This window comes from Microcebus murinus, chromosome 13 (genome assembly GCF_040939455.1).
Source record: "Microcebus murinus isolate Inina chromosome 13, M.murinus_Inina_mat1.0, whole genome shotgun sequence".
NCBI classification, from domain to species: Eukaryota; Metazoa; Chordata; class Mammalia; order Primates; family Cheirogaleidae; genus Microcebus; species Microcebus murinus.
In genome coordinates this window covers 74,916,175-74,943,550 of record NC_134116.1, presented here as the reverse complement: position 1 = coordinate 74,943,550, position 27,376 = coordinate 74,916,175, and the positions used below count along the sequence as shown (strand labels likewise).

The 27,376-nt window shown below is 53.5% G+C and overlaps 2 protein-coding genes across 6 annotated transcripts in view; one reads left to right on the top strand and one right to left on the bottom strand.

Moving 5' to 3' along the window:
• Positions 1–15,184, top strand: part of MTUS2 (microtubule associated scaffold protein 2) — a 482,544-nt gene extending 467,360 nt beyond the window's left edge. For both annotated transcript variants that reach the window (XM_076009524.1, XM_020290456.2), the window contains 6 exons: positions 20–125; positions 3,341–3,414; positions 6,836–6,934; positions 8,122–8,241; positions 10,795–10,892; positions 12,600–15,184. In XM_076009524.1, the coding sequence (XP_075865639.1) occupies positions 20–125; positions 3,341–3,414; positions 6,836–6,934; positions 8,122–8,241; positions 10,795–10,892; positions 12,600–12,813 (711 nt within the window). In that variant the 3' untranslated portion in view covers positions 12,814–15,184. The remainder of the gene's footprint in view (positions 1–19; positions 126–3,340; positions 3,415–6,835; positions 6,935–8,121; positions 8,242–10,794; positions 10,893–12,599) is intronic.
• Positions 15,185–18,759: 3,575 nt separating this feature from the next.
• Positions 18,760–27,376, bottom strand: part of SLC7A1 (solute carrier family 7 member 1) — a 71,582-nt gene continuing 62,965 nt past the window's right edge. For all 4 annotated transcript variants that reach the window (XM_012746550.2, XM_012746545.2, XM_076009525.1 and 1 more), the window contains 4 exons: positions 26,001–26,218; positions 25,565–25,731; positions 24,877–24,985; positions 18,760–24,128 (listed from right to left, as the gene is read on the bottom strand). In XM_012746550.2, coding sequence (XP_012602004.2) covers positions 24,025–24,128; positions 24,877–24,985; positions 25,565–25,731; positions 26,001–26,218 — 598 coding nt within the window. In that variant the 3' untranslated portion in view covers positions 18,760–24,024. The remainder of the gene's footprint in view (positions 24,129–24,876; positions 24,986–25,564; positions 25,732–26,000; positions 26,219–27,376) is intronic.

Here is a 27,376-nt window from a genome sequence, read left to right as displayed (position 1 = left end):
AACCGTGACTCCTCCGCAGGTGGAAGACATCACAGCCAGCCATGAGGCTGCTCTCCTAGACATGGAAAACAGCCACACAGTCGCCATCGCGATCCTGCAGGATGACCACGACCACAAGGTCCAAGGTACCTCCCAGCCTCCTGCGTGGCGGGCAGGGGAGGGTCGTGCGAGCCGAGCCTTCCCTGCTGCAGAAGCAAGAAGCCCTCCCTTCCTCCCTTGCCTCTCCTCTGCTATCTTTCCTTCCCGGTGTGTTTTTTGTGTTGGTTCCTATGAAAAGAAGAGATAGAAATCAAGGATCCAGGTAATGACTTCTTTTCTCCAAAGCAGCTATTCCCAGCCTTTGCTGAGTGTTGGAATCCCCTGGACCCCTGGGGAGCTGCAACAAAAGGCCAGCGCCAGCCTCCTTCCTACCCCAGGGATGCTGATGTCATTGGCTGGTCAGGGTGCAGCCTGGGAGTCAGGACTTGTAAAGACTCCGTAGGTGATTCTAACGTGTAGCCACGCTCCAGGACCACTGTTCTGAAGCAAGCATGGCAATCTTGGGCTCTGTGTTTTGTAGCCTTATAAAACCACACAGAAGCCCCAGTGTGGGTGCACTTGCCCCGTGTCTGTGTGGTTCTCGGGCCCACGGCAGCACCACTGGGTCTGGGTCTCCAGAGCTCACCCTCACGGGCCACGTTCCCCGTGGACGTGTGTTGAGTCTCCAGAGCTCTCTTTTTACATTTTTGTAACTTTGAATTTTCAGTGTTATGTGAGTCATAACAGCAATGTCACTAAGGTTTAGTAAGAGTTTCCTTTGTGAAAGCAGCAGCAGCTTTTTGTACTTGCACATGCATTAAAATTAATATATGTGGCCGGGCGCGGTGGCTCATGCCTGTAATCCTAGCTCTCTGGGAGGCCGAGGTGGGTGGATCGTTTGAGCTCAGGAGTTCGAAACCAGCCTGAGCAAGAGCCAGACCCCGTCTCTACTATAAATAGAAAGAAATTAATTGGCCAACTAATATATATAGAAAAAAATTAGCCGGGCATGGTGGCGCATGCCTGTAGTCCTAGCTACTCGGGAGGCTGAGGCAGGAGGATCGCTTGAGCCCAGGAGATTGAGGTTGCTGTGAGCTAGGCTGATGCCACGGCACTCACTCTAGCCTGGGCAACAGAGTGAGACTCTGTCTCAAATAAAAAATAAATAAATAAATCAAATTAATATATGCCATTTCTTTTTTAATTTCTGCTTCCTTTACTTTTCCCCCTAGTCAGCTGGTTTTTGAAGTATATATTTTTTAAAATGACATTTGGCCCTAGATTAATAGATTTCTAAAATTTGAGAATTAACATCAGAGTGTTTTATGATTGTAAAAATGTTCTGTGCAAGCGACAAAACCCAGCATGCAGTCATCGATGCTCACGTCAGCGTCCCCTTCACGCAAACTATCAGTAAGGGACGGCGCAGAGCTGGAGGCAGGGGCCATGGTTTCCTGAGGGCTATTTAAGCCATTGCCCGTGTCCTGGTAGCGTGTTTCACACTCAGAGTGCAGGTCCCCACACTGGGCTGCACATGGGAACCACGTGGGGAGTTCAAACATACATACTGATGTGCGGATCCCACCTCAGAGCTTCCCACTTGACCACTCTGGGGTGCAGCCCAGGCAGCAGGATGTTGTAAAACTCCCCAGGTGATTCTAATACCCAGCCACATCTGAGAACCATTGTCTCGGAGCACAGTATTAAGCACGGGGCAGAGTGTCATGAACTCGAAATAAAGAAATACCTTATGAGGACACAGATATCAGCAATGGTTTATATCATCTTAAGAATAGATCCTGCCTTTTCTTTCCCCCTCAGGAGTTGGGGTCCTCTGAAAACACCCCGAAACCCCTCACTGCACTGCAGGAAACTTGCCTCAGGAAAAGCAATATGAATGGAGATGGTGCAGAGAGCCTGGGTGTCGTCTTTTTTTCTGCATTTTCACATAAATAGACCCGGTAGATTTTTGTGACTAATGAAGTCTCAGTTAGACACCACATCCAATGCCTTTGAATTAGAAACGATGTCAAGGCGATGTGGGCGTATGTTGCGGTAGATAAAAAGTCCGTTGTTATGGTCAGGATGGTGCTCTCGATGACTATTAAAGCGAATCCTTTAGACAGAGACAGGTAGACCAGAAGGCCACACGATTTTACATCAATGAAATCAACACAAACATTTTTTTTTTCCAAATGTAAATCTCAGCTATAACAATTGCATTTCTTCATGACCCTCGCCCACCATTAGTTAAAAGATTTGGGTCGATGGAAACCGCAAAGTTTTTCCTAATTGCAGCTTGTGCCAGCCAGAATGGCAACTGTTGGTCTCCAACATGCTCCTGTTCTAAGCACTAATCAGATCCGGGCTGATTAATGAGGCCTTTCCTCCCTCTAGTTACTGCATGAAAACAAATTGCTGGTGTAGCCAGAATGAGATGGGCTTCACCCAGGTAATACGACTGTTCTCGTCTGAAGGAAAATAGAATCCATTTGCTTAATAACTCTTACATGACATCTCTCTCTGCCTAACTTGCAAATTATTGCTGGGATGACACTTTTCACAGAACAGAATCGTTCCAAACCCTCCAAGAGGAACCAGTCCAATTAGTCCTTCCTTCCCTCTGAGTGTCTTAGTGCTGAGTCTTTGCTCGGGCAAGTTGCGGGGCTCTGTGGTGTCCCGCGTAGACACGGCACTGGTCCCGTGTGCCTTCCTGTCTACCTTCCCGTCTGCCTTCCGCAAGCCCGGGCGGGCAACGCGGCTGTTTGCAGCTCTGGTCCCCTCAGAAAGCTGCCTTCCTCCGCCCATGCCGCGGGAAGGAAGAGTGACCCAGGGAGGGGAAGAGAAGGAGAATTGGACATTAATTCCCCTGTGGTTTTACCATTAGGGAAAATTAGAGAATCAGTGCGTCATGTGAACAAAGGATCCGACTTGGGCAGGATGGTGGAACGGCGGGATGTGGAAGTGTGTGTGTCAGAGTGTGTGTGTGTGTGTGTGTGTGTGTGTGTGTGTGTGTGTGGGAGGGTGTTTATGGTGTGTGTGAGTCTGTGTGTGTGGTGTGTATGTTCAGATGTGCTCTATTTGCTTCCCTCCCTCTTTTCTTTCCTCGTTCCTTCTCTCTCTCCCCCCTACTCCCTTCTTCCTTCCTCTCTCCTAAATAGCAACCTAGCCGTCACGTACAATTTCAGAGTAGTGGAGGAGTCTCTTTACACTTGCATCTGCTCTATAGAGCAGTCGTTTGGTCTCAGTCTGCCAAAAAGCATCTTGTTTTAGCCTTTTCAAAAGGAAGATCAACTTAAACCATCTTATGTCTCCTCTCCAGAATTGATGTCCACCCACGAGCTTGAAAAGAAAGAATTGGAAGAAAATTTTGAAAAGCTGCGGCTGTCATTGCAGGTTAATATTTCCTTAATGTTCTTAGCGGCTATCAAGGTAACAGCACCGTCATTATTCCCACCCACCCGCATTCCCCCAGCACCCGCTGTGTCCTGGAGCCTGTACGAGACACCGGAACCCAGAGGTAAATAAGACATACTCCCTGCCCTTAAGGAATCTGCCGTCTGCGCAGCAGGCTGTGACACAAATAGCAGCAGACAACAGCAGAAGGTAACGCAGACGTGCACCAAATGGATAATACAGTTAGTGAGTGCGACAGAAGTTCGGAGGGATTTCTCTGCCCTCGCTGTGGCCAGAGATCTCCCAGGAGTAACTGAGCTGTGTTCTAAGAAAGGGAAACGTGGGGAAGAGAGCATTCCAGGCCGGGCGGGGACTTCAGTGACCTGGAGGTGAGTGAGATGAAAAACACCCTCTCTGCCTCTCGCTGCCACCCAGAGAAGAGGTTGGTCTCAGAGGCTGGAGGAGCCACCTGGCTTCCTGCTGGCTTCTGCAGGGAGAATGCAGAATCTCGCAGATGATGGGAGTCCCCCTCCCGCCTCACAGGGACCCCCGCCAGCTGCTTCTGTGAAAAGACAATGACGACGGCCCCCCGCCCTTGGGAAGAGCTGCCTGGGAAGCTAGGGTGAGGTCAGGGACCCTGCTTCCATATCCAAATGTAGCAATTCTAATCGTAACAAGATTGTTTTTTTAAAATATTAGGGATATTCACACCTGGAAATTGTGCAAGGTGATTACTGTAGCACTAATATATAGGCAGGGGTGTTGCATTTTTGATGGCTCATTTTCCCCTGGCACTGTATGTGACACTGAGCCTGCTCCACCAATGAAAGGATCCAGGACCGTGAAGACCCCAGTGTTGCAGGCTACTGCCTGCTGCAAGCCCACCGCCCACCCATCCGCCCATCGGCAGGCCCGCAGTCCTTGCGGGGCTAATTTCCACACTGCTTTCCGTGCGCATACACATCTGCACCAACAGTCGCACTATCCTCAGAGGAACGCAAATCAGGAAAGTGACAGCCGTGCAGTGACATAACAAAAACCCCATCCAATCCCAAACCAAAAGTGAGCTTTTTTTGTTGTTCTTATTCGTCTGAGTCTTCGCTCTGCCACTGACATCAAACGGTCATGAATGGTGCATGTTTTAGTTGTAATTCTCCATGCACAGAACCCACTGGGGCTGGAGATGATTTGATGCAAGGAAGATGGAGTTAACTGGTCAGACTCCCCCAGAGGGGGCTACTACTGGCAGCTGGTGAAACAGAGCTTTTGAGTTTGTGTTTAAATCCCCGCTGTGCTTCGAGATCTTGGATGACTATATAACCTTTGTAAACCTTAGTTTACTCATCTGTAAAATGGGGATGGTGACGGTACCTTTCTCAAGGTGCGAGCAGGTTAAGGGAAATAATGTGTGAAAAATGTAGAGCACTGGGGTGGCTCGTGGCAAGTGTTAATAAGTAGTAGCTCTTATAGCGGTTGCCAGCATTGTTATATTTTTATTATCATGCCATTGGTTGACTCCCGAGTGGCCCATGCTGAGTCAGGCCACCAGCTCTGTCTTTGTGTCTCTTAGCTTGACATAAAAGAGCCAGCCCAAGCTGAAAAACGGTCTGCCCTCTCTGACTGCAGCAGCTCCATCCTGTCCCTGGGGACCTGTTTTGAGTAATGGTGAATAAAGCAGAAAAGTTGCAGTTCGGTATCTATCCTAGGTGGTAATTGCAGGACAAGTTTTCTGTGTTTTTTTTTTTTTCTTTTTTATTGTAAGGGAAGAGACTTAAAAGAAATGCTTCCTCTAACAACACTGGTAAGGTTTGGGGTCGGAGCCATGGAAGATAGTCATTTTTATAGTCACAGTCTAGCAGGTGACAAGCGGGCTTGCCCTGGGTCATAATGTCCATTGAGCCAGCTCAGGTGTATACAGGTTCCCACTGACAACTGTATCATCCTAATGCACCAGCACTTGCATTTAATGGCACCGTGGGGGATTTTATTTCTTAAAAATGAGATCAAAGTAGCTGCAAGAGGGAGAAAAAAAGAGGAAAAGGCACTTGCCCAGGGAGGTTTGCAAAAACAGGGAGAAAGCACTGGAGCCAGTGCTACGTGCATTGGGGTGTTGCTATGTAGAATTGCAGAATTCACAGCACCCAGCTGCTCCTATTTGGTGGGGTGAGGCCATTCCTCCTGCCTGAAGAGTTCATGGGAGACCCTGGTCCCTACTTTTTAATATTACAGAGATGGTGTGGTTGGGTAGAGATCTCTGGACTGCTCAGCACGAGTGAGGCATGAAGGAGTGTAGTTGTCTTGGGCATCCACAGCCAGCCATGGCTGAGCACCCTTGGCTGGCCCGGAGTGACGAGAGTCATGGCTAGGGTTGGGTGGGGAGGGCTCAGCGTAGTCGCCTCCGCCCTGGGAGCTGGGGAAGGTGCAGTGTCTCCGCACACGCACCTTCATCCCTTCAACCTGCAGGTGGAGGGCTGTTCTGTTGCTGGCGCACACGGGAGCCAGGAGTGTCAATCTAGCTGGGGAGAAGGTCTCAACAGGGAGCATGGTCTGGGTGGACTCAGCTCACATGGCAGCTCCTATCGGGGACATGCCGCCCAGCCCTGAGGCCAGGAAGGCCGAGTGGGGGCCGGAGGGAGCTGAGCATGAGAGGGAGTTGGCCGCAGGCAGGCGCTGCCACCAGGAGAGCTGCCATGTGAGATGAGAGAGGGAGGCAGCGGAAACCGAGGCTGGAGGACCAGACGGCTTCAACACTGAGTTAAGCAGCGTGTACTGCGTCTTGGGGCCAATGCGGTGTGAGGTAGGGGGAGGATGGGCTCAGGCTTGCTCCGTAGAGAGAGAACAGCCTGACTGCAGGAAAGAGTCACCATGCCGGGAAAGAGCCAGCACGGTTGGTCTGAGCTCAGGGAGCGTGTGGACTTCAGGGACGTCGCAGAGCCAGAAGGGCAGGACACCATCACTGACTTGGTAGTTAAGAGTGTGCGGCGGCGGTGGGAGGGGTCCCAAGGCAGAGAAGGAAGTCAAGGATGGTTTGAAGGTTTCCAGCGTGAGCTTTGTAGGTGGGAACCATTCTTTGAAATACATTAACTGTGGTCCTTCCCACCGTGAGGGGCTAGATGCCTCCTGGACTAGACCCTTCTCTGCCGGCTGTCGGCATCTGCAGGATCAGATGATAAATGCCTCCATTCACAGGCATAAAAATTCCTCTGGCAGTGTTTTGTGGTCTGTTCTGGAAGGTGCCGGAAGGAGAGAGCGAGGGGACGTTATGGGGAATCTCCCGCTATCTTGCGGGGCTCCCCCTTGACACCTTTCCTCAGCCCCAAGGGAGAGCCTCAGAAGAGCTCCAGGGTGGGTGGTGGCCCCTGGCTGTGGTGTCTGTCTGCAGGGGCCCTAGCTGGACTTCTCCTGTTATTATTACCTGCAGGACCAGGTGGACACGCTGACCTTCCAGAGCCAGTCTCTGCGGGACAGAGCCCGACGCTTCGAGGAGGCTTTGAGGAAAAACACCGAGGAGCAGCTGGAGGTAGTCTCTGGTCTCCAGGCGTCCTATCCCCCAGGGGCCCCACCCCGGCGGGCTGCGTCGCTTCCTCGGGGGTCTTACCCCAACACGAGGCTTCCTGTAGACCTGCTGTGGACGTGACAGCTGGTCATGACCTCCCCTGGAGTTTTAAACAACTCCAGTCAGCACTTCTCCCCTGAGGCACGAGGCAGCTGTGGGCTGCTCCATCTACATGTGATTTTTGCCAAATTCCATGGCGGTCTCCAGCCGGGGTCCCTGGGCTCCTGGGATAGGAGCACAGTCTGGAAACTGCCCACCCTGGGTGGGACCACCCCTCCATCATCCCAACTCCGGTTTAGGCTGCCATCATCAGTAGTAGGTTGAGGGGAATTTTTTCCAGAAAAGCTGGCAAAACTCCTTCCTTCTAAGGAAGGGTTGCCAACTAAAATACAGGACACCTGATTCAATCGGAATGACAGATGAGCCCCAGCTACCTATCCTAGGCTGCAGTGCTCTGGGACGGAGATGGGAATAGCCACTGCATTCTCCAGCCCGAGCAACAGAACGAGATACCTTCTAAAAATTTTTTTTGAATTACAGATAAATGAGTTTTTGAGTCTATGTCCCATGCAACACTTACGCTAAACTTTTTTTAAAACGTTGGTTATCTGAAATTCAAATTTAACAGCATGTCCTATATTTTTGTTGGTTGCATCCAGCAACCCTATGCTAACATGTCTTCTTCTAAAATGAAGACATTTTTGTCTTCATTCTGCTTCGTAAACCGCTTTGCTCATTTCCTATGCATGGGAGGGGGGTGGGGGGGTGGCGTCTCCATGGGCACAGGTGGGGACTATACGATACCCAGGTGCTTGGTGAATCAGGTAGTTTGAGCCAATGTTAAAAGCCAGCGTTGGATTTACTCTTCCTACCACATGAGTTCCCTTCTGGAAGTGTCCATTGTTTCCAGGATCAGACTTTCCAGGGGACAACAGCAGCCATGTCTCTCCCGCTCCCCGACAGAGCTGGATTTTTAGCAGGGTTCCCAGTGGGAAATGGAAGGCAGGCTTTGGGCATCTGCCTTCAGTGCTGCAGTTGCCCTGGGAAGCTTGCCACAGAAGGCTAGACTTAGCTGGACTCACGCACCGGTTAATACCGGGTTTTGGCGGGAACGCCGGCCCACAGCGCGTTGCTCTCTGCCCCCCGAGTAGATTGCGCTGGCTCCTTATCAGCACTTGGAAGAAGACATGAAGAGTCTGAAGCAGGTATTAGAGATGAAGAATCAGCAGATACACCAGCAGGAAAAGAAGATTATTGAGCTGGAGAAGCTGGTGAGTTGGTCCGTTTGCTCAGGAGCGTGACTAACGTCTGTGACGTCCCTGCTGTTGTCCCTGTCGCCGTCACTGGTGGTGTTCAGCCAGGTGCGCCCCTTCCCTGCCCATGGCTGACACCGGGGCAGAAAATCCCACAGGTGAGCCCCAGTGCCCTTCTCAGGAAGCCAGGGGTTCTGATGAGGAGTCTCTGGGGTGGCCTCACCCTACCCGACTCTGCGGCCCTCCCGATTGGCCGCCTCCTCTTGGCTTCGCCCTGGCCTTCCTGGGGATGTGCCACTCCCTCACCCCTCTCCAGGGCATGTGCGGTGAGCATGCGGGATGCGGCATGACTGGACTGCCGGGCGCTGCGCAGAGCCCCTTACCGGAGTCTGTCCCCTAGCTCTGACAGCACGCCGGTGGAGCAGCTGCCCTACGCGGCCACCTCACAGCGCGGAGAAAGCGCCGGCGGAGCTACAAGTGGCCGAGCTGGGCGGGAGCCTTGGCCCAGGGCTCCGGGTCCTCACGTGGCAGAGGGGCAAGGGCGTTTATCTCATTCGTGAGGACTCCACCCTCGTGACCAAATCACCTCCCCAATGCTCCACGTCCTAATATCATCATATGAGGGAGCAGGTTTCAACATAGGAATGTGGGGTTCAGTCCCTAAAGGAGTCCTTGCTCTCACCGACACCCTCCACCTCTGCCCTCCACCTGCCTCCTGCAGAGCTAGCAAAGGGCGCCCCCTAGGGGGAACCCGGCACCGGGATCTCACCCTCCACCTGTGGCTCAAGGCCAGTGGGGTCCGGGCTAGAGTCCCAGAAAGGTGGCCAAAGGGAGTAGCAGAGAAACCTGCTTCCAAGGAGAGCCGTCTTGATGTGGAAGTTGGCCCAAGGATCTCACATAGGTTCTTATTATTTTCCTCTTTATTATTATTTTTAAAATAAACTTTTTATACCTTAAAAGGAAAATATGTATACTATAGGAAATTATAAAATAAGATAAACAACAATAAGATTAAAACATCGTATTCCAACCACTCTTACACTTTCCAGAACTTTTTCTCTGTGAGTGTGTGTCTGCGCACACACACACAACACATATTGTACTGTACAAGGTTTTGTATCCTACACTGTTTCAGTTAACAAATCTCTCACTTGGCCTCTGAAGAACTGATCCTTTCATCTAATTTTTAAAGTTCCCCACTTGTCTCTGGAATGTCCCTTGCAGTTGGTGTATCCAAACTAGGGGCCGATCTAGGACCACCCCTTGCATTTGGTTGCCATGACCCCTCTATCTAGAACGATCCCTTTTTGCAGACATATCTTGCAGAACTGGTGCCCATGAGGTAGCAGGGGCAGACTGGGTGATGCTGGCCACTTGGCAGAACTTCCAGAACTTCCCAGCTCAGGCCGGGGCTGGGGCCGGCGGGGAGCTCACAGCCAGAGCCTGACCCTGGCCGGTGTGGGCAATGTCCATTCTCACAGCAACCAGGAAGCCCCCTCCTTCTGGCTGGGCCATCTGCGTCGGGTCCCCACAAGCCCCTGGGTTTACTTGGCTGTTTGCAGCCATGCTCCAGGCTTTCTGCAGGCACACAAGGCTTCTCATTCCAGAAACTTTTCCAGGCAAAAAAGAAGCTATCTCACTGCTTCCCATCTCCTGGGAGCAAAGATGAGGGCTGCATGAGGTTCCTTGCCAAAGCTCAGGGACAGAGGCCAGTCCTGTGGCGAGGACTTCTAAGCCCTATTCATGGACAAGTGACAGTATTTTTTAAAAGATTAACTGCATTAATGGTGAATTTGCCACATTCTTTTCAAAAAATAATTTATTTCTAAATTCATCTTAAAGTAGAACTGTACTTCAGTGAGGTCTCAGGCCCTAGGGGACACACTGACAGAGAGAGAGGCATAAATTGTGGGGGAATAGCAGCCGTGGGATGATGGGGTTTCTGGTAATGAGCCAAGATGGTCTTGGGTTTTGTGTTCCTGGATGCCCATAGCCTCAAATGGAAAAAGTGTGTTCACATTATTTATATTTCTATCCCTCCATTAATTCAGAATGTCACATAGTGTGTGCATGGCTGGCCAGGGACACTGCTGCACTGTAGTTGACCCTTCGGGAAAAACCATGGGGCCACTTGTCAAATTAGGTCCTGGTGGTGTTTGTGGCTTATCTCTGACAATGGCAAGGGCCTGGGGACACTCACTGTGAGAAATACATCTTACCCAGGAACCCAACACACATACAAATATATATGTGTGTGTGTATATATATATGTGTATATATATATGTGTGTGTATATATATATATATATAAATATATGTCTAAAACATATATAACAGTACCCACTTCTATATGCAGTGCACTCTGGCATTTTTTTGTTTTGTTTTATTTTGTTTAAAAAAGAAATGCTGGTCACGTCTCTCTAACCTGATTTTACAACCCACTAATGCTTTGCAGACTACAGTTTGCAAACCGCTGTTATTGAAAATCCTCAAAGCCCAGAGCTGAGGGCACTGGTTTACTACCTATCTCGTGGCCTTGCTGAGAACCTCATAAATGCTGTATCCTTTACAGGTGGAAAAGAACATTGTCTTGGAAGAAAAGATCCAAGTTCTCCAACAGCAGAATGAAGACCTCAAAGCAAGGATCGACCAAAACACAGTTGTCACCAGGTGGGTGGGATGGGGGTCTGGCGCACAAAGCACGTGTCGCCCACACAAGAGTGACTTTGCTCTTGAGCTTCTTTTTGTCCCAACATCCACCTTGCCTCACTCTGAGCTGTGAGTCTGCCCCACACGGTCTCTTGGCGTTTCCCCTGCCACACCTGGCCTGTGCCCTGGCTGTGTCACTAGCCCCCCACCTCAGGAGAAAGGACTGAAATCAGCAGAAGCATGAAGCAGGGTGCTCCATGGCATGGGGATATGAGGGATTTATTTCTGGACGAGATTAGGGGAGGAAGGCCAGCTAGGTGTTCCCAGGCAAAAGAGCCACCACTGAGTGACCACTGAGGCTTCCAGAAATGCACTGTTTCCCTCTCGGTCCTGCCTGTCCCTGCAAGACCCAGCTCTGAGGTGACCCAACGTCCAAGGCAGGGTGTGGAGGCCCCTCCCTTCTGCATCTCAGAGTGGGTAACATGGGGGCGGGGGGAGTTGGCTCCACCAGCCAGCTGTACCTCATCTCTTCCGTGAGGGCTTCGCCACCCCACTGACACCCAGGCCTGAACCCTGGCCCACAAGACTGAACTGGGCTCCTCGGTGCACCCAGGTTGTGTCACCTGTGCACACGCACTCATGTGCACGTGCATACTCATGCACATGCACACACGCACATGCACACACGTACACTCATACTAGCATAGTCCCACTCGTGCATGCTCATACATGCTCACACTCACATTGATTCTCATACACGCTCACACATACACATATAATCACACCCACTCTCACATGCCCTCATAGTTGCATACTCACACTCACACTTGCATGCTTGCCCTCACACACAAATACATACACTCACACACATTCTTGCACACACGCATACATGCACACAGAGCCATGGTCTCCACAAGTGAGCCCAAGGTGCAGGCCTACGGTTTCCACCCCAGAGGCACACAGGAAAGCGCACTGGGGCAGCAGGTTCCGTCCCTTGCCCCTTCGGCTTCCTCTTGCCCCAGGCCTCAGGTAGGCAGGGCCGTCTTCCAGCCACCCTGATGAAAGTGTGGGAGAAAGCCTGAGCAGCACGGACCTCCCTGGGAATCTGCAAAGGTGCCGTCGGCGGCAGAGCAAGAACAGGCTTTATCCAGAGGGGTGATTTGCTGGGCCTCCATCTGTCCAGCTGTAAAATGCACGTGTAGTTACTTATTCCTGTCAGTTCCTCAAACGTGCTGTGACTTTTAAAAATGCAACAAAGCAAACAACTCAAGCTTCCTTAAAAGAAGGCACAAAATTCATCGACTCATTTTCCATCCAGCATCCTTTATCAGCAAACATTAACTGAGCCTCTGTTATGTACAGGCACCATGCTGGGTGCTGGGGGGGCGGCATTCCCGGCAGGCTCAGACAGGTGTGGGGGCGTCTCCTCTCTGAGCCCCCGCAGCACACCTGCAGGAGCTGTCCGCTTCCCTCCCGTGCTCGTCTGATGGACAACCAGCGCCTCCCCTGACCCCGCAGAGGGCCGTGAGCCGATTAAGTGTTGTCCGGAGAGGCTCTGGGGACGGATGTGTCCGCAGGACGCGCAGAAATCCTGTTTCCACCGAGGTCCTTGGCCACTGGGTGGGACGTGTCCCTTTCTCCCTCTGCCCTGCACCCACCGGGTGGCCTCCAGTTAAGTGTCTGCTAGCGTGATTGCCACTTGACCGTTTGTCGTTCTCCCCCACGCAGACAACTGTCGGAGGAAAACGCTAATCTCCAGGAATATGTGGAAAAAGAAACCCAGGAGAAGAAGAGATTGAGCCGAACCAACGAAGAGCTGCTTTGGAAGCTCCAGACTGGGGACCCGACCAGCCCCATTAAACTCTCCCCCACGTCCCCCGTTTACCGTGGCTCCTCCTCGGGGCCCTCGTCCCCGGCCAGAGTCAGCACGACGCCCAGATGACGCCGCCACGCCGCCCTCGGGAGCTCCGGCCTCCAGCGTGTCCAGCGCGTCCGCCCCAAGGGAGCACCGAGCAGGTGCCGCCGGAGCTGGCCCTGTGCGCATGCGCGGTAGCTGCACCACGCACCCCGGGCCGCGCCCTCCTCCGATCCCCGCGTGAGACTGTCCCGGTATCGGCACTTAGGAAAGTGTAAATGGTAGAGTCTGATGTGCGAACGTTTTACCATAGTTAGAGCCAAAAGAAAGACACTTCCAATTGTTCTTGAGCAATGAACTTTCACTGCAGAATTTCAGGTTAGTTGCAGATAGCTCAGTTTTCAATAATCATTGAATAATCATTGTGTGCTGCACCGATATGTGTGTATATTTAGATACACGTATATGCACATGCGGCGGTTCTGAATTGCATTTTTTATAACATGAAGTGCTGACATATTTTAGTGGAGGTCAGCAGTTTTCTAGCTTGTGCCTAAGAATTATTGGGAAATGAAAATGCATTTCTATCTAGCTTCCCAGGAATATTTCTACCCAAAATAGAAAAAGGAAAAAAAAAAAAAAGATACAGAGAAGAAGCGCCTTTCAACCCACCACCAAGTGGTACTCTCTCTACCACGAACACCAGCGATCTGTGAACGGTAGCTGCCTTTGGAACAATCAGCTTCTTAGTCACCATGATGTGAGGTCACTGTTATTCCATTCGCAAGTTTTAATTATTAATGCTCCTGTCGTGAGTGGAGAAGCAGTGGGAAACCCTACGGGGCTTAGCAGTTTTGCAGATGTTAACTCATGACAGTGACTCATCTATAATAGTCTTGTAAACACAATTTTTGCTTTTTTCCTAAATGGCATCTCGGAATCAGTCATTAAGCTATTGTTGCACCCGAGGGGAAACCATAGAAGAGCATGACCTGTCAGTGAGAGTGAGGATGACCTTGGAGATGACCGAGACCATTCATGCTCCATCCTCGTAAAGGAAACTGCTGATAGGTCCATACTTTGATCAGGCACAGAGCGGGAAAGTGTGCCCCAGCCTTCCCTGTGCTGTAAATGGTCAACTCATTGAAATGTGGCCCCCATTTCATAGGCAACCCCCACTTCGATTTGGTTCTATCATCAACCCCTTCACTGCACATTGAGATGGCTCAGGGGTTCTAGCAGGGGCTTCCAGAAAACCAACCTTTCTGTCCCGAGGGACCAGTTCTAAGCTGTGCTAGATCATCACATGAACTCCCAGAAACCCATTTGTACTTTCTGCTGGATGATCAAGTGACACTGAGGCTGCCGGTGGTCGTGCCGGAGGCCCAGGATGTTCTCCCAAACAGAGGAGCCCAACGAAACAGCCAGCCAGGGGTCACGGCTGCTGGACTGGCATCTGTCTCTGAAATGGTAGAATTAGAATATGAAAGGTATTCATGTAGTGCTGTGGAAGATTAGGAGCATGATACCCAAAAGGAAGAAGTAGTTTTAACAGTCGATATGGTGATGATAATGATGCCTTTGTTTCCTGTGTGTGACAAAGACCCTGCACTCTTCTCCCTAAAGCCCCTAAAATTTGTCCTGAGCACAGGCATGTCTTTGAGCATGTCCAAGGCAACAAGTCCCATGCAAGGTCCTGCAGGGGCCAGAGCCATGGAGCAAGGAAGCAACAGCCCATGACAGGGGTCAGCTCCCCCGGGGCCCAGCCCACTGGACACATGTGTGGCCAACGTGAAGGCAGGTGTGATCTATGTCCCTTGCATGAGTCAAAGTTGGGGTCCCCGGGTCCTGCTCATTCTGGGGACATACACAGCAGGCACTCAGTGAAGCAACATTTCTCTTTCCTTTAGAGGCTCTGCGTGATGCCGTGCCACTGAGTTGGGCACTCCGTTAGAGTCCGGCCGCACGGACTGAATGCACAGTTATTTATCCTTTTAGCAGGCACACCCTGCACAAACATAGCAAGTTCGGTTGCAGCTTAGCTCTCCGAAGGAGGACCCGCTTACCTAACCGCACCTGCTGAATGTAGTTACACAGCAATACCGGCTTCGGTGTGACGTTAGGATGTGGTACAGTGTGGTAGGCTGTTGTGGTCAAAGTCGTAGCGATGTTAGAACTAAGTACTCCCTCCTAGGTGGACTGCCCTCTCCAGCCCTTAGCCTGGGTGTGGGCTAATGTCCACAGGGCCCTGGCTTCTTCCCTTCATCACGGACACCTATCAACGTGTGGATCCACGTCCTCTGAGCTGGCACCGCCCCCGAGACACACGGGACAGCCACTGTGCCTCCTCCTCGATCCTGCCCCCCCACCATCAGGATGCGGCCTCCCTGCACAGGGCGTCTGCCCCGGCCGCCTGCCGGGCTGGAGCGATGTCTCTGAGTGCAGGTGCTGCAGCCTCCCCACCAGACCCACCAGACGTCACTGGTGTCTTCGTGGCATTTGGGAGATGCATTGGTGGCCTGGCCCCTGCCCCATGCTGGGGCGAGGTCCCAGCCGGATGTCAGGACGGGTTGGGGGTGCTGACCGCTCCATGATTAGTTGAATGGGGTCACGACATTCCTGTTCCTGCCCCGACAGTTTCTGTGTTGCATATTTGTGTTTAACTCTAAAGCCTATTAAAATAAACTTGAGGGACTTTCTGCGATATCCACTTGATGTAACTGCAGACCTGCCCCCCTCAGGCTGGGGATCCCAAGGGAGGCCGGGTCCTTTTCTGTGTGTGCCAGAGCCAGCTGAGAGGCACTGAGAGAAGCCTAGAGACCTCCTCTCCCCCAGCTCAGCAGGGCTGAGGCCCCTGCACCCACCCTTCCAGCCTGGGGTCTTTGGCATCCGGCCCCTGGATTTGGGAGCTTGGTGCTCTGCTCTGCAGGGCCAGGGTTGGGGAGGTGGCTGGGAAGAGGGCACAAAAGATCGTTCCCCCCTTTTAACCTGCAAGCACTTGCTCCCCCATCCCGCCGGCCTTCAGTGTGGGCTGCAGCCAGTTTGGCCGGCCTGACCCTGGAATGTCCCACAGGTGCCTGGCACTGCTTGGGGGCCACACAAAGGACCCCTGGTTTGCTGGACGTGTGGGAGTGGCAGCTATTTTAGGGCGATGTCAGCAAGTCCCTTATGAACAATTACAGAACAGCAGACTCTTTATAGATGGCACACGAGTCACTTCAAACCTCACAAGGGACACCCCAGGATTCCCCTGGGCCACCCCCGCTTCCCAGAGTATTGATGGCCACCACCTGTGTATTAACGACCTACTAGTCAACATGTCCCGATGCGTTGGTTTCTTCTGGGGTGTCTTGAGTGCCCTCCACTTTGATAAAAGCCACCTCCCATCGTCCTCCCACCCTGTGAGGCGAGCCAGGCGGGTGCCAGCACTTAACAAAGGAGCCGGCGGTGACTCACCCACAGGCTCGTGCAGGATGGAAATTGGAGCCAACTTTCTCCTGTCTGCGGAGGACTGTCTCCCCCTCCACAGCTAATCTGCAGTAGGCAGAGGGGACTTTCGAAGTCAACTCACTCCGTCACCTCCTTTGTGCCAAGTAGCTTTGGGAGCGCGGCTCTCCCTGCATGGGAGACGTGGGTCATCTCCCTGGGAAGGGAGTCACGGAGGTGAGCACAGGCGGGGCGAGCAGCCGGACGGCTTCCCACTTGCCTGCGTGGAAGGACGTTCTCAGAGCTGTTGCCGCACCAGCGTCTACGGATCGAGTGACAACTCTGGGATTGCACCCTGTCATCTCATCCGTGGTAACCAGGAGGTGAGGGTCTGTGTCAAATGCTTTTAAAGCCTCTCTGGCGTTAAAAGGCAGTGGGAGTCAATTCATTTAGATTTGTGAACTTTTTTTTTTTAAAGTCAGTTTGTCTCAAAACCTCTTGCCCCAAACCTCGTAAAAAACAGAACAAAGGACATCTGGAGTTTCTGATTGCCAAGCTCTGGTTGCACCTGCCTCAGCATGAAGACGCAGGCAGGAGCTGGCACCAGACAGGGTCAGGACGCCCTGCAGCTTGAAGCTGGGGCGGCCCTCAGGCATGTGCGGGGGGTGCCTGGGCCTCCTCCCTCTCGGGCACCCACGCCACAGGCCACCGAGAAGCCCCCGCTGCCGGCTCCGTGTAGCGACTTCTCACTGGATTGCACCTGAATGAACACCCTGCACCAGTGGAGCAGAACATTCCCGGGCAAGTGGGCATTCAGCAAGTGGAGTGTTTTCAGGGGTCAAATTTAGAAGCAACTGTGGGACAGTCCCACCTAGCACGGCTCCTCCCTCCCCACGCAGCTCCAGACCCACTGGGTTACGTGTTCAGCTTCACCAAGATGCCAAAGGGCTTGCTTGAGCTCTTCCTTTCATTAGCAAAGGTACTGCCCGTTTTATTCCCAAAGCCTCCTTCTCACATTGCATTTTTGTTTAATGGCTCTATTTCTAGCTTGGTGGACAGGCTTAATTTGGTAAAACTAAACTGTTTTCCCCTTGAACAGGGGCAGGTGGGATTATCTAGAGTTGGTGCCACGCTTCCTCAGTGCCCCAAACCCTGCCCGGGTCTGTGCGGTAGCGGAGCAGGGCTGGAAGGATGGATCTGAAAGGCTGGGTCATACCCCAGGACGTAGTTCCATAGGCTTCCTCATTACTAGGAATGCCTTTGGGGGGCAGCTTTTGATGTACTATTTCCTAACCAAACTGTGCCAGGAAAACCTTGCTCTGGGCGATGTCCCCTCGGGACCTCCAGATTGGACTGGCTCAGAGGGACTTTGAGGACACCCTAGTCAGGGATTTCTAAACAATTGCTGCAAACTTTGCAGGGCCTTTTCAGGCTGCCCGCATAGCGCGGCAGCCACTAGGTGGCAGCGTGGCGCTGCGAATACTGGGGTCCACCTTGCGCTCCGGCCAACGTCCTCCAAAGCATCCAGAGGTGCCCTTCTTACTGGACACATGCAGAAACCCAGGAACAAGGCATGCCCTGTGCTTATTTCCCAATTCTGGACCCCCTGGGCACTCTCAGAAGCTTTTCGAAGCCAACCCGTTTTGTAAACCGATAGCTGGGTTCTGGTTTCCACCTCCCTGGAACTTGTGTCTGCAAAACTTGTGTTGCACTGAGCGTGGGGAAGGGGGGTCTGCTGCTACCCTATGTCCCAAGTGCTACCCTGCCATGTCCCCCAGACATGCTGCACAGCCTTGCTTTCACACTGCCCAAGCCCAGTCAGTGGTCTGGTTTTCCTATGTGCTCAGGGAACACAATGAGCATGGTGGTCTCAGGTGTAGATCCTTGTCTGACATTCCTGACCATTAATATGCTGGGTGCCAGGAAGAGCGGAGCTCGCCTGCCCGTCTCTCTGTGCAGCTCCCCGTGCAGAGATGTCCGCCTCCAGCGCTGTCCATTAGCCGACAAAACTCAAAGGTTAAACGGCATCGTCCAGGCAACAGACCTTCCAGCACGGTCGCTGTGCATCGCCGCCACTTAGTGTCTGGGAGTTAACGTCCACCTGACTGATTTGCTTCCTGTGCTAAAATATACCTCCTTTCTCACGGGAGCCAGGGGCGAGATGCCAGCGATGATTAAGAGCTACAACCCTGCCCGGGCCCCGCATGCACCCCGTCCCGAGGAGACGGCGTGTGGAGGCAAGCGCCGGGCTGAGGTGTCGGTGCACTGAGGGGCTCCTGCTGCCCCGGACTCGCGTGCCTGAACACCGGCAGGGACTCTCTGGGGCCCCAGAGGCAAGTCTGGAGAGACAGTGTGAGGTGCCGAGGAGATGGCATCGCAGGATCCAAAATGCGGGCCCCAGGGATTCCCTGGTTGAGGCTCAAACTGCTGTTATGAGGATTCCCCCTAAGCGGCTGCAGGAACCAAGTAAACACGACTCAAGCACGGGCCGTGGGGAAGCAGGAAGACGGTAAAAGTGCAGGGCAGGATCTGGAACCCTCCGTGGGGCACTGGGACCCCGGGGGACCCAGCCGAGAGGATTCCTGAGACCACACTCCGTACACGGAAGCCAGACACAGCGTTTATTAGAATGTGCGGAAGCATGAGCTGGTGTACCACAAAATAGTTTCCACGACACGAAGTGTGGGAGGAGGTTGTCCATGTACAGCGTTGTCGGCAAAAGGGGATACAGAGCGGTTTCACATTTTTTGAAAGGCGACAGACGACACCTACACGTGTCCTTACGGTAAAATAAAAACAGGAGACCCAGCGGAGACCAGCCTGATTTGGAGTTAGCGTGGGAAGCTAAATCTAGTATTCACAATTATAAGAAACTAGAAGAAAACTGTTAGAAAAATAGAACATCAAACAAGCAAAAAATATTATACAATTTACATAATAAAAAACACACAACTCTTTTTAATAATGGCTCCATGTTCAGTAGGAGAAGATCGACTGGAGAAACCAGAGCTGTCCAGGTTTGATAATAAACCAACCCTCACTAGAATCATTATCCTTTGTGCTCCTTGAAACCCTTTGAAGCCGAAAGGCACAACTTAAGCAGGAAACTTATCTTAAATATATATTACAACTCCTCAAATGGGAAAATAAGTCCCAAACTTAAACGTTTGTCATCGAGACATGTGAAATCATACACCTTGTTAATAAGTTAACAAAGTCTGAATGCCTCTTCCCAGCCCCGCTGGACACGCTAATACCCTGAGAAAATATGTGTGGACTTCTCTTTAAGCTTGGCCAAGGGATTTCATCTCATGTGGGTATTCCAGCATGCAGCTCAACATGTTTACGGGATGATCCGGGAGGGCTCCTGGGGATCTGTGCCCGAGACTCTGGGCGCATCCAGGCCCTCTGTGGTGAGAACACAGCGGGGGAAGGGCAGAGACTCTGGGCTAGAGTGAAGGCGGCTGAAACCTTCTGCCTTGAAGACCCACTAGACATTATAACTGGGATGCCGTATGGAGTGTAGCTTCTTGCACCACTGGATCAGTAGAGCATTTCATTATCCAAAAAAGTCCCCAAGAGCCTGACAAAATGCACATCTCGCTCTCTTAGGAGCCTCACATATAATCCTCTCGGGACGATGGCAAACAGACACACAGGCGTCCCCAAAGTCGCTACACTTAGGGAAAGGGGGAAATCGTAGCCCAATGTACCTTTATTCACAACATATTCATTACAACGTTTTACAAGCTATTTTGTCTCCATACACAAAGGAAAAACTATGTAGTCTCCATACATACAAAAGAAAAATTTCGTAATGAATTTTATAAAATTTTTTGTTTTCATTCAAAGGAAAACTTGCAGTCTCCATACAAAGGAAATATTTTGTAATGAATATTTTGTAAATAAAGGTACCTTTAGCTATAATTTCCCATTTTTCCCTATGTAGGGTGACTTTGGGGACCCTGTATTTTAAAATATATATAACAGTTATATGTAACATGTATTCAGTCCCATCTGAAGCGGGACTCTGGGACAGGTCCCCATGCAAACACCCTCAGGCCCCCTCCGCCCAGCAATTTTCCCAGCCTGGGAGATCCGTCAGGACACGTGGGACACAAACATGTCTCTCGTCCCCCCTAGAACACAGTGGTGCTGGGCCCTGGCTCGAAGGCCCTGCACTCTGGCTTCATGGTGTACGTTCTTGGGTGCCAACAGAGCCGTCAGCTCATGTTGAAAAGAAAGGAGTCTGCGTAAAAATGGGACGTTCAGATCAGGAAAGATGGGCCCTGGCATAGGGCCAGGCCAGGCAGGCTTTCTCTAGCCGTGAGGCCATGCGTGTCAGGAGTGCCCATGACCTCACCCGTGAGCCTGGCGGGGGCCTGGGGCGCCTCCCAGCTCTGGCTCCAGGTGTCTCTACCCAGTGTCGGGCTGGAGGCCACACACACACACGTGGGACCGCAAACGCCAGCGCGTTCAGGACACCTGCTCGGCGGGCAGTGGGGATAAGAGCTGGCGCACCCACGTTTCTCCCCGTCTCCCTCAATAAGCGCAGACAACGCCAGGGACAAGGGTGGGCGGGCCCGGCCTTCCTCCAGGTGAGCACTGGGGCTGTGCTGAAGGTGCAGGGGGGAGGGTGTCAGGGCCTTGGCCGCGGGGGCAGGGAAGGGGCCACAGGCCAGTGCGCCCCACGGTGCCCAGACACCGCAGAGGCGCACGGGCCGCCCGCCTGAGACAGATAAGAGTCTTGGTGGAAAGAGAGCTCTCACTGCTGCAAAAACAAGACCAAAAGTGGGGGAGGATCCGAGCAACTCTGACAATAGCATAAATCAAGCAATCTTTCTGAACCGGCCTAGGAAAAATGAGTCTATCGCTCTTCCCTCTTGGTCTGGAAAAACAAACCCAACACCAAGGCCGGCTGAGGGGGAGTGAGCAGGGGTGACGAGTGGGGCTGGGGTGTGCGGAGGCCCGGCCTCCCCGCATGGTCCCCCTCCCTGCCGTCCGGTAAGCCGGCTCACGGCTCACATGCCACCTCCGAGCTCCCTGGAGCCCTCCTTGCCCCCACTCTCCTGCAGAGCTGCTGCAGGGTGGTCGTGGGGGACGGGAGACAGGCACAGACGCTCGCTTGTCACAAATGGAATTTCTGACGCGGGTGCCCAGGGCTGGTGCACAGATAAAAGCAGACACCACGTTCCTGCGGCCGTGAGTCTCTGGTGGCGTGGAAGTTCTGACTACGCAGGAACACCCCGGCCAGCTACGAAACTGAGAGGGATGTTCCTGTCTGGGCAGGCGAACTGAGAGATGTAAAACTATCAGTCATTTTCTTTTTTCCCTGCCCGTGTGTGTGTGTGTGTGTGTATGTGTGTGTGTGTGTGTGTTTATTTCAGGGAAAGGAAGGAGGGATGAGATAAGGAGAAGTCTATTAAAACGGTGAGGCTGATCTCAAACACCATTACTTATGTCACTGCTCTGGCACGCACAAGGGAAAACCTCTGGCAACCGCACAGAACTACTCCTGATAAAAGCACGGTGACCAACGCACTGTTTATGCAGGTCGCCATCCGTGTGTGTCCTTCCCTCACCAGGAAGCCCTTCCTCTAACAAGGGGGGGGTGGTAGCCATGGGAGCGTCCCACCCCAACTGAGCCTGCGCTGGCTCCTGTGTCGTGCTCAGGCCCTGAGGGAGGAAGGGGCACAGGCCCGTTCCCGTGACCGGCTCCCTGGCGGGGAAACACCTTCGCAGTCTGCAGGACGCTGTGCAGGCAGCTGAAATGTCAGCAGAACACACAGTCTATTGGTCGCCGTCTTGCGTGACAATTTCAGCCAGAGTGAGAAATTAGGAAGTTAAAAAAAAAATTTTTTTTTCTCTCCCCACCACCACCTCTCTTGGACTCCCTCTTTTTCTCAAGTTGTCTTTGCCTATGTAGAAAATAACAGGAAAAAATTTAAAAAAGAAAGGGGAAAAAAAAAAAATCAAGCAAACAAATAGCTACTAGGACCTAAGAACACAACAGATAACCTAAACCCCTGACAAAATAAGTTAATATTCATCAAAATAGTTTAAAGCACCAATCTACACAAATGTAAATACCTTTCTTTGGAAATCTACCCTTTGGGCCCTTACGATACTCCCCCTGAAAGGCTCGCAGATGAGACTTAGGAGGAAGATTCTGCAAAGTGACGGGGCCTGGCCTGAAGGCTGAACCCCCGGCCGCCCACCCGGCCTCCGCCGGCTGTGACACCAACGCTTGCATTTCTCTCCGAGGACCTTCCGGGGCAGAAGGGGGAAAGTCAAGTGCTGTTAATTTATCAGGCTTCTTTCTACCAGATCTGTGTCAAAGGCCGGACTGGAAACAAATGGGCAACTAAGTCTGGAAGCAGCATTTACGTTTCCCGTGGCGCCCACGCTGCCGACCTCCCCTCCCCTCCCTTCCCAGCCGGGGCCTCGTGTCTCCCGAGCTGCTGAGCTGCGCTAGGAGGGAAGAAAGGCCCATCAGCGCTCTTGCTGCCTGCGCCCGCAGCCGGGGAGGAGTGTGTGGGGTGGTGTTTGCCCGGCCCTGCCCCGCCCGGGCTAGAGGGGAGGCCCAGGGCTCTCTGCGCAAGGAGCTGCAGGCTGGAGTCGCCCCCGCACCGAGCGCTCCGACTCAGGGAGGCAGGAGGCCCAGGGCAGGGCCAGAGTCCCTCTGCGGACACAACGCCGCAGTGTTCGGATGACGGAGACAAAAGAGGGACAGCTCTGGGACCAAAACTTGGGACGGACCGCACATCCCAAGCGATGGGCCGATAGCGTGGGCTAAGTATCTGGCCGTTTTCCAAGTTCATGTCAAGCCCCAGCTCAGTTTGGCGGAGTGGCTCACTATCTCATCAACTATGGACTGGCTTCGGCTTCATCGCATGTAAGACAGAGGCCAGCAGCATCGTGACACAGACGTGCCAGGACCCTGGACCGAGCTGTCCCCTGCCTTGAGACCCTCACAGGAGCCCAGAGCAAGCGCGGGAGGGCAAGATTCAGCCAATGGCAAAGACCCACAGAAAACAGCTCTAAACCCCGCCAATCTGAGGCCGGCCCTACACAGACAGTCTCAGGTTCCAGTTATGGGGGCGCAGGCAGCAGGGGAAGCAACTAGGCCTGGCCCAGGCCTGGCGGGCGGGGGCGGCAGGACCCCGGGTTTACCCACCTCCGTGAGTGAAGCCTGCCCGCCCCTGCCCTGAGGCCTTCATCCCCACCGGGAGCCACTCAGTGTCAGGGCGAAACCATGCCCAGCAGGGCCGGTGGGGAGGGTCCCACCCTAACAGCCCCACCTGGAAGCAACTCAGGCAGGAGCGGGAGAAGGAAATGGTCCTGTTGTTCCTTTTTAAGTACACAGCTGTCCTTCGGCTCTGGGGGTGGGGCTGCTGGGGACACCGTTTTGTGGTACTGTCTCTCGTCTCTGGCTACCGTGGGACTGAAGGGGAGCTGGCTACTGGGAGTTTGGAGTATGCACATTTTCCATCCAAAGCAGTCCTCAGGGCGGGGGTGCCTGGCACCCGAGATAAGGAGATGACCTGTCTGTCCTGCCGAGCGAGGCAGCAGGTTGCTGAGCTGACGAGAAGAGCTCGTTCAAAGAGAAGGGAGGAGACACGGTGGCCAGCCACAGCCAGGTGGCCCCGGCCAGAGGGCTGTCTGGAGGTGACCGGGGCCGCAGAGCCAGGTCTGGGCAGGACACTGAGCTGCGGGCTGTGGCTGTGCTTCAAGTAATCGCACCTGCGGCTGCGTTGGGGGCGTCGTGGGTGTGGGTGGTTCTTGTTACACTGGCGGGGAGGGCGGGGTGCCTCCCTGTCTCCTGGGGTGTCCCTCGGGGCTGCTGCCCCCTGCAGGGGGCAGGGCTGCGCGTCACTTGCACTGGTCCAAATTGCCGTCAGGAGTCCTTGCTTGGTCGGCTGCCAGGGACGCCTCCTCGCTGTGCCACAGACCGTAGCCAAAGTAGATGCCAAAGCCTGCAGGTGACAGTGGGGAGACAGGTGTGAGCGGCGTGGGCCAGGCTGCCGCACAGTGGGCCAGGCCCGGGGGACAGACAGAGGCCGCCCCAGGCCTTATGGCCCCACAGAAAAGCCTCTTGCAAGGGCGTTAGCCCGCAGCCAGCGGCCCGCCCGGCTGACTTTCCACATCTGGAGAAACCACTCTTCAAATAGAGCCTGCAAAGGTCACTGTCTGCTTCCACATCTGGCAAAGCCTCGAGTCCCTCTGGACAGCCTCACGCCGAGGCATTTCCTTAGCAGACAGGGCGGCTGGGCCGGGGCCCACAGTAGGGCACTGGGCCCTTCAGCCGAATTCCCGGATGACCTCTGAGGCCCCGAGAGTCCTGGGAAGTCACGCTGGCCCTACCTGGGGTGGGACTTCCAGCAGGTGCTAGAGGCCCCAGGCTGTCTGGACAGCCCCTGCCTGCTACCCCTGTGTTCTCTATGTAACTGGCCCTCTATGTAACTGGCCCTTAGAATGTAGGCAGTTACCCCTGATGGGAGAACCAGCTTGGGAAGAGCAATAAAATTGGAAACTATCTAAAAGGAATGGACCTGCCAGGAACTCAGTATTGTGTTTGAGAGAGAACTGCTGACTACGTGCTTCACCGTGTCACAAAATCTGACCCGAGGCAGACGCTACGACACTAATCGTCCAGCCAAGCTGGGACCTGCGGAGTCCGAGAGAAGCCAGGACCCTGGACATGCTGGTTGCGGCGTGACGTACCCACGAGCATCCATACGGCAAACCGCACCCAGGTGCCCCGGTCCAGCTGCATCATGAGATAGACGTTCACGAAGATGCTGAGGATGGGTAGCACGGGCAGGAAGGGCACCTGCAGAGACAGGAGGCAGCGTCAGACCTGCCGGTGTGGCAGGCTCGGTGATGGCGCCTGTTTGAATCCCTCAGCAAAACTCCCTAGCAAAGGACCGTGCACCTGAGAGCCATGGGGGCTGTCAGGAAGGGTGGGGAAGAGGAAGTGAGCGCCAACCTCCGCCCTGCACCCCAACACACATGGGCAGATCCCAACAGGTGGGAATTTGGTTCTAAGCCATGAAATGCCAAGGTGAGCGCCATCGTAATTCTCCTCTCATGTAGTTCTCTAGATGGGACTAGAAGGAGGACTTCCAATTCTTCTCTAAGGTCTGACTATTCTATTATTTGTATAATTGAAAATGCAGACGGCTCGGTCACCTCTGAGGCTTGGGAATGACATGCGACCTGCCTGGACAGACATTTAGGAGAAGCCACTGTGGACAGGTGCACCTGCCACCTGGGGCTGGACCTCTCTAGGCTGCACTGTCTGTGCCTTGGGGCTCCTGTCCGCATGGCCCCCGAGGCTGGCTGGCACCAGGCGGGGCCGGGCCCACACAGGGCCAGCCGGCTGTGGCCTGCCCCGTGCTTGAACGCTCACCTTGAACGAGAGCTTGGTCTTGCTCTCAGGCTGCCTCCAGATGATGCCGGTGACCAAGGTGCAGAGGAGGACAGATCCCGTGAGCACCAAGATTGCCCACAGCTTCCCTTGAGTCAGAGCCTCCTTCCCGAGCACGGCCACGACGCAGAAGATGATGATAAGAGTGGCTAAAAGGGACAGGAGAGAGGGGTGCAACCCAACCGTCTCTCAAGTTCCCACAGTGTCCCTGGTCCCCTCACCCCCAGATCCTGTGACAGGGGAGGCTCCACTTCCAAAGGAATCAGCCGCAGTTGCAAGAGAACAACTACGCTGCAGTCCGGAGGCAAGATAGATGCACGAGTCCAGCGCCTTCCCGTCCCCACGCCTGCATGCCTCAGCCCTCGCCATGCCAACAGGCAGGACCCCAGACTCCGCACGGGGAAGGGCAAGCTCTTACCTATGAGGCTGGTTGAAATGTTCACTATCAGCCCAGAGAGTTTGGAAGGCTCCATGTTTTTGGGTGAGAGTATGGCTTTCAAAGAAAACATCTCCGCTTCCGGCAGGAAGCCCGTCTGGGAGTCGTTGGTGCTGCCCAGTTCGCTCTGATCTACCTGATCCAGCTCGTCGGACGTTCTGGCCATCTGGTACACCAGGTTAGGCTGCTCTGGCTGATACCTGCGGAGAAACGTGCCGCGTGACCACCGTACTCTCCTTTAAGCAGGGCGGGCATCAGCTCAAGTTCTTAATACGCCCTTATGGGTAAGCTGCCAGAACACGGGGCACAGAAGGGGAAGCAGGTGGCCAGAGTGGCGCCCCCTCTCCCAGTGCAGAGACGGGAGCAGAGACCCGGGTCTCCTGGTGACTCTGGTTTGGGAACATGACCTCCACAGTGGGGCAGCCCAGGGCCATGCCCCGGGAGGGCTTCTCCCACTCTGAGAAAGATATGAGGCCTTTTCCCGAAAAACGCAGGCTGCAGTGAGCTAAAAGGAAGGCCAGAAACAGAACGCAATAATACTCGATCCTGCGCGGCAAGGACAGACAGGGAAACCTGCCTGCAGGCTGATGGATCTGAGAAAGGCTGTTTGTGACTTAATTGGATCAATTTATTTTAAAACTCCAAGTGCCTCAGAGTAAATAACTCTATACAGCCGGGTGAAGGACCGAGCCCGAGGTGCAACGGCCAAGACAGAGCTACCTGCACGTGAAGCCCCGTCTCCACAGGCGCCTTATCTTCCCCCCAAAACAGGCAGAGCGCAAATCTTTTCCACCAGCTTTGAAACCAGAGTGCTCCGTGAATTATTTTGCGTATGATCGCTTCCTAGAGGGAGCGTGAAGGCATTTAACCATTTTTGCACTGATTCGCTTGTGCAACACCACTGGGTCCGCTAAGAAAGTGAGGGGCCCCAGAGTTTATTCTAACACTGAGCCCCTGGGGAGGAAACAAGGGGTCCACAAACTCGTTTTAGCTGATTCTGCACAGACACTATTAAGTCTTAACCCAGGTTTTATGTAAATTAGCCGCTGAGGACATTCAAAATGGAATCAATGACCTTGCAAGTGCAAATACCTGGAAAGAAAGGAGGCGGCTCTTGCGGGGAGACCAACACAGAACGTCCCCGAGAGCACGTGTTCTCGTGACGCACGCTGCCCCGGCCTCCCCTGAAGCAGAGCCCTCTCCCCCCATGGCAAAGGACACTGGAGTCCAGGGATGTGTTTCGGGAGCGGCACTGGGTCAGGACGGAACACCGGGGCACCCGCCTGGGCCCAGAGCTGCGTCACTGCGACTGTCCACGGGAGTGCCAGGCCCACACGAGACTCAAACCGCCAGAGCCG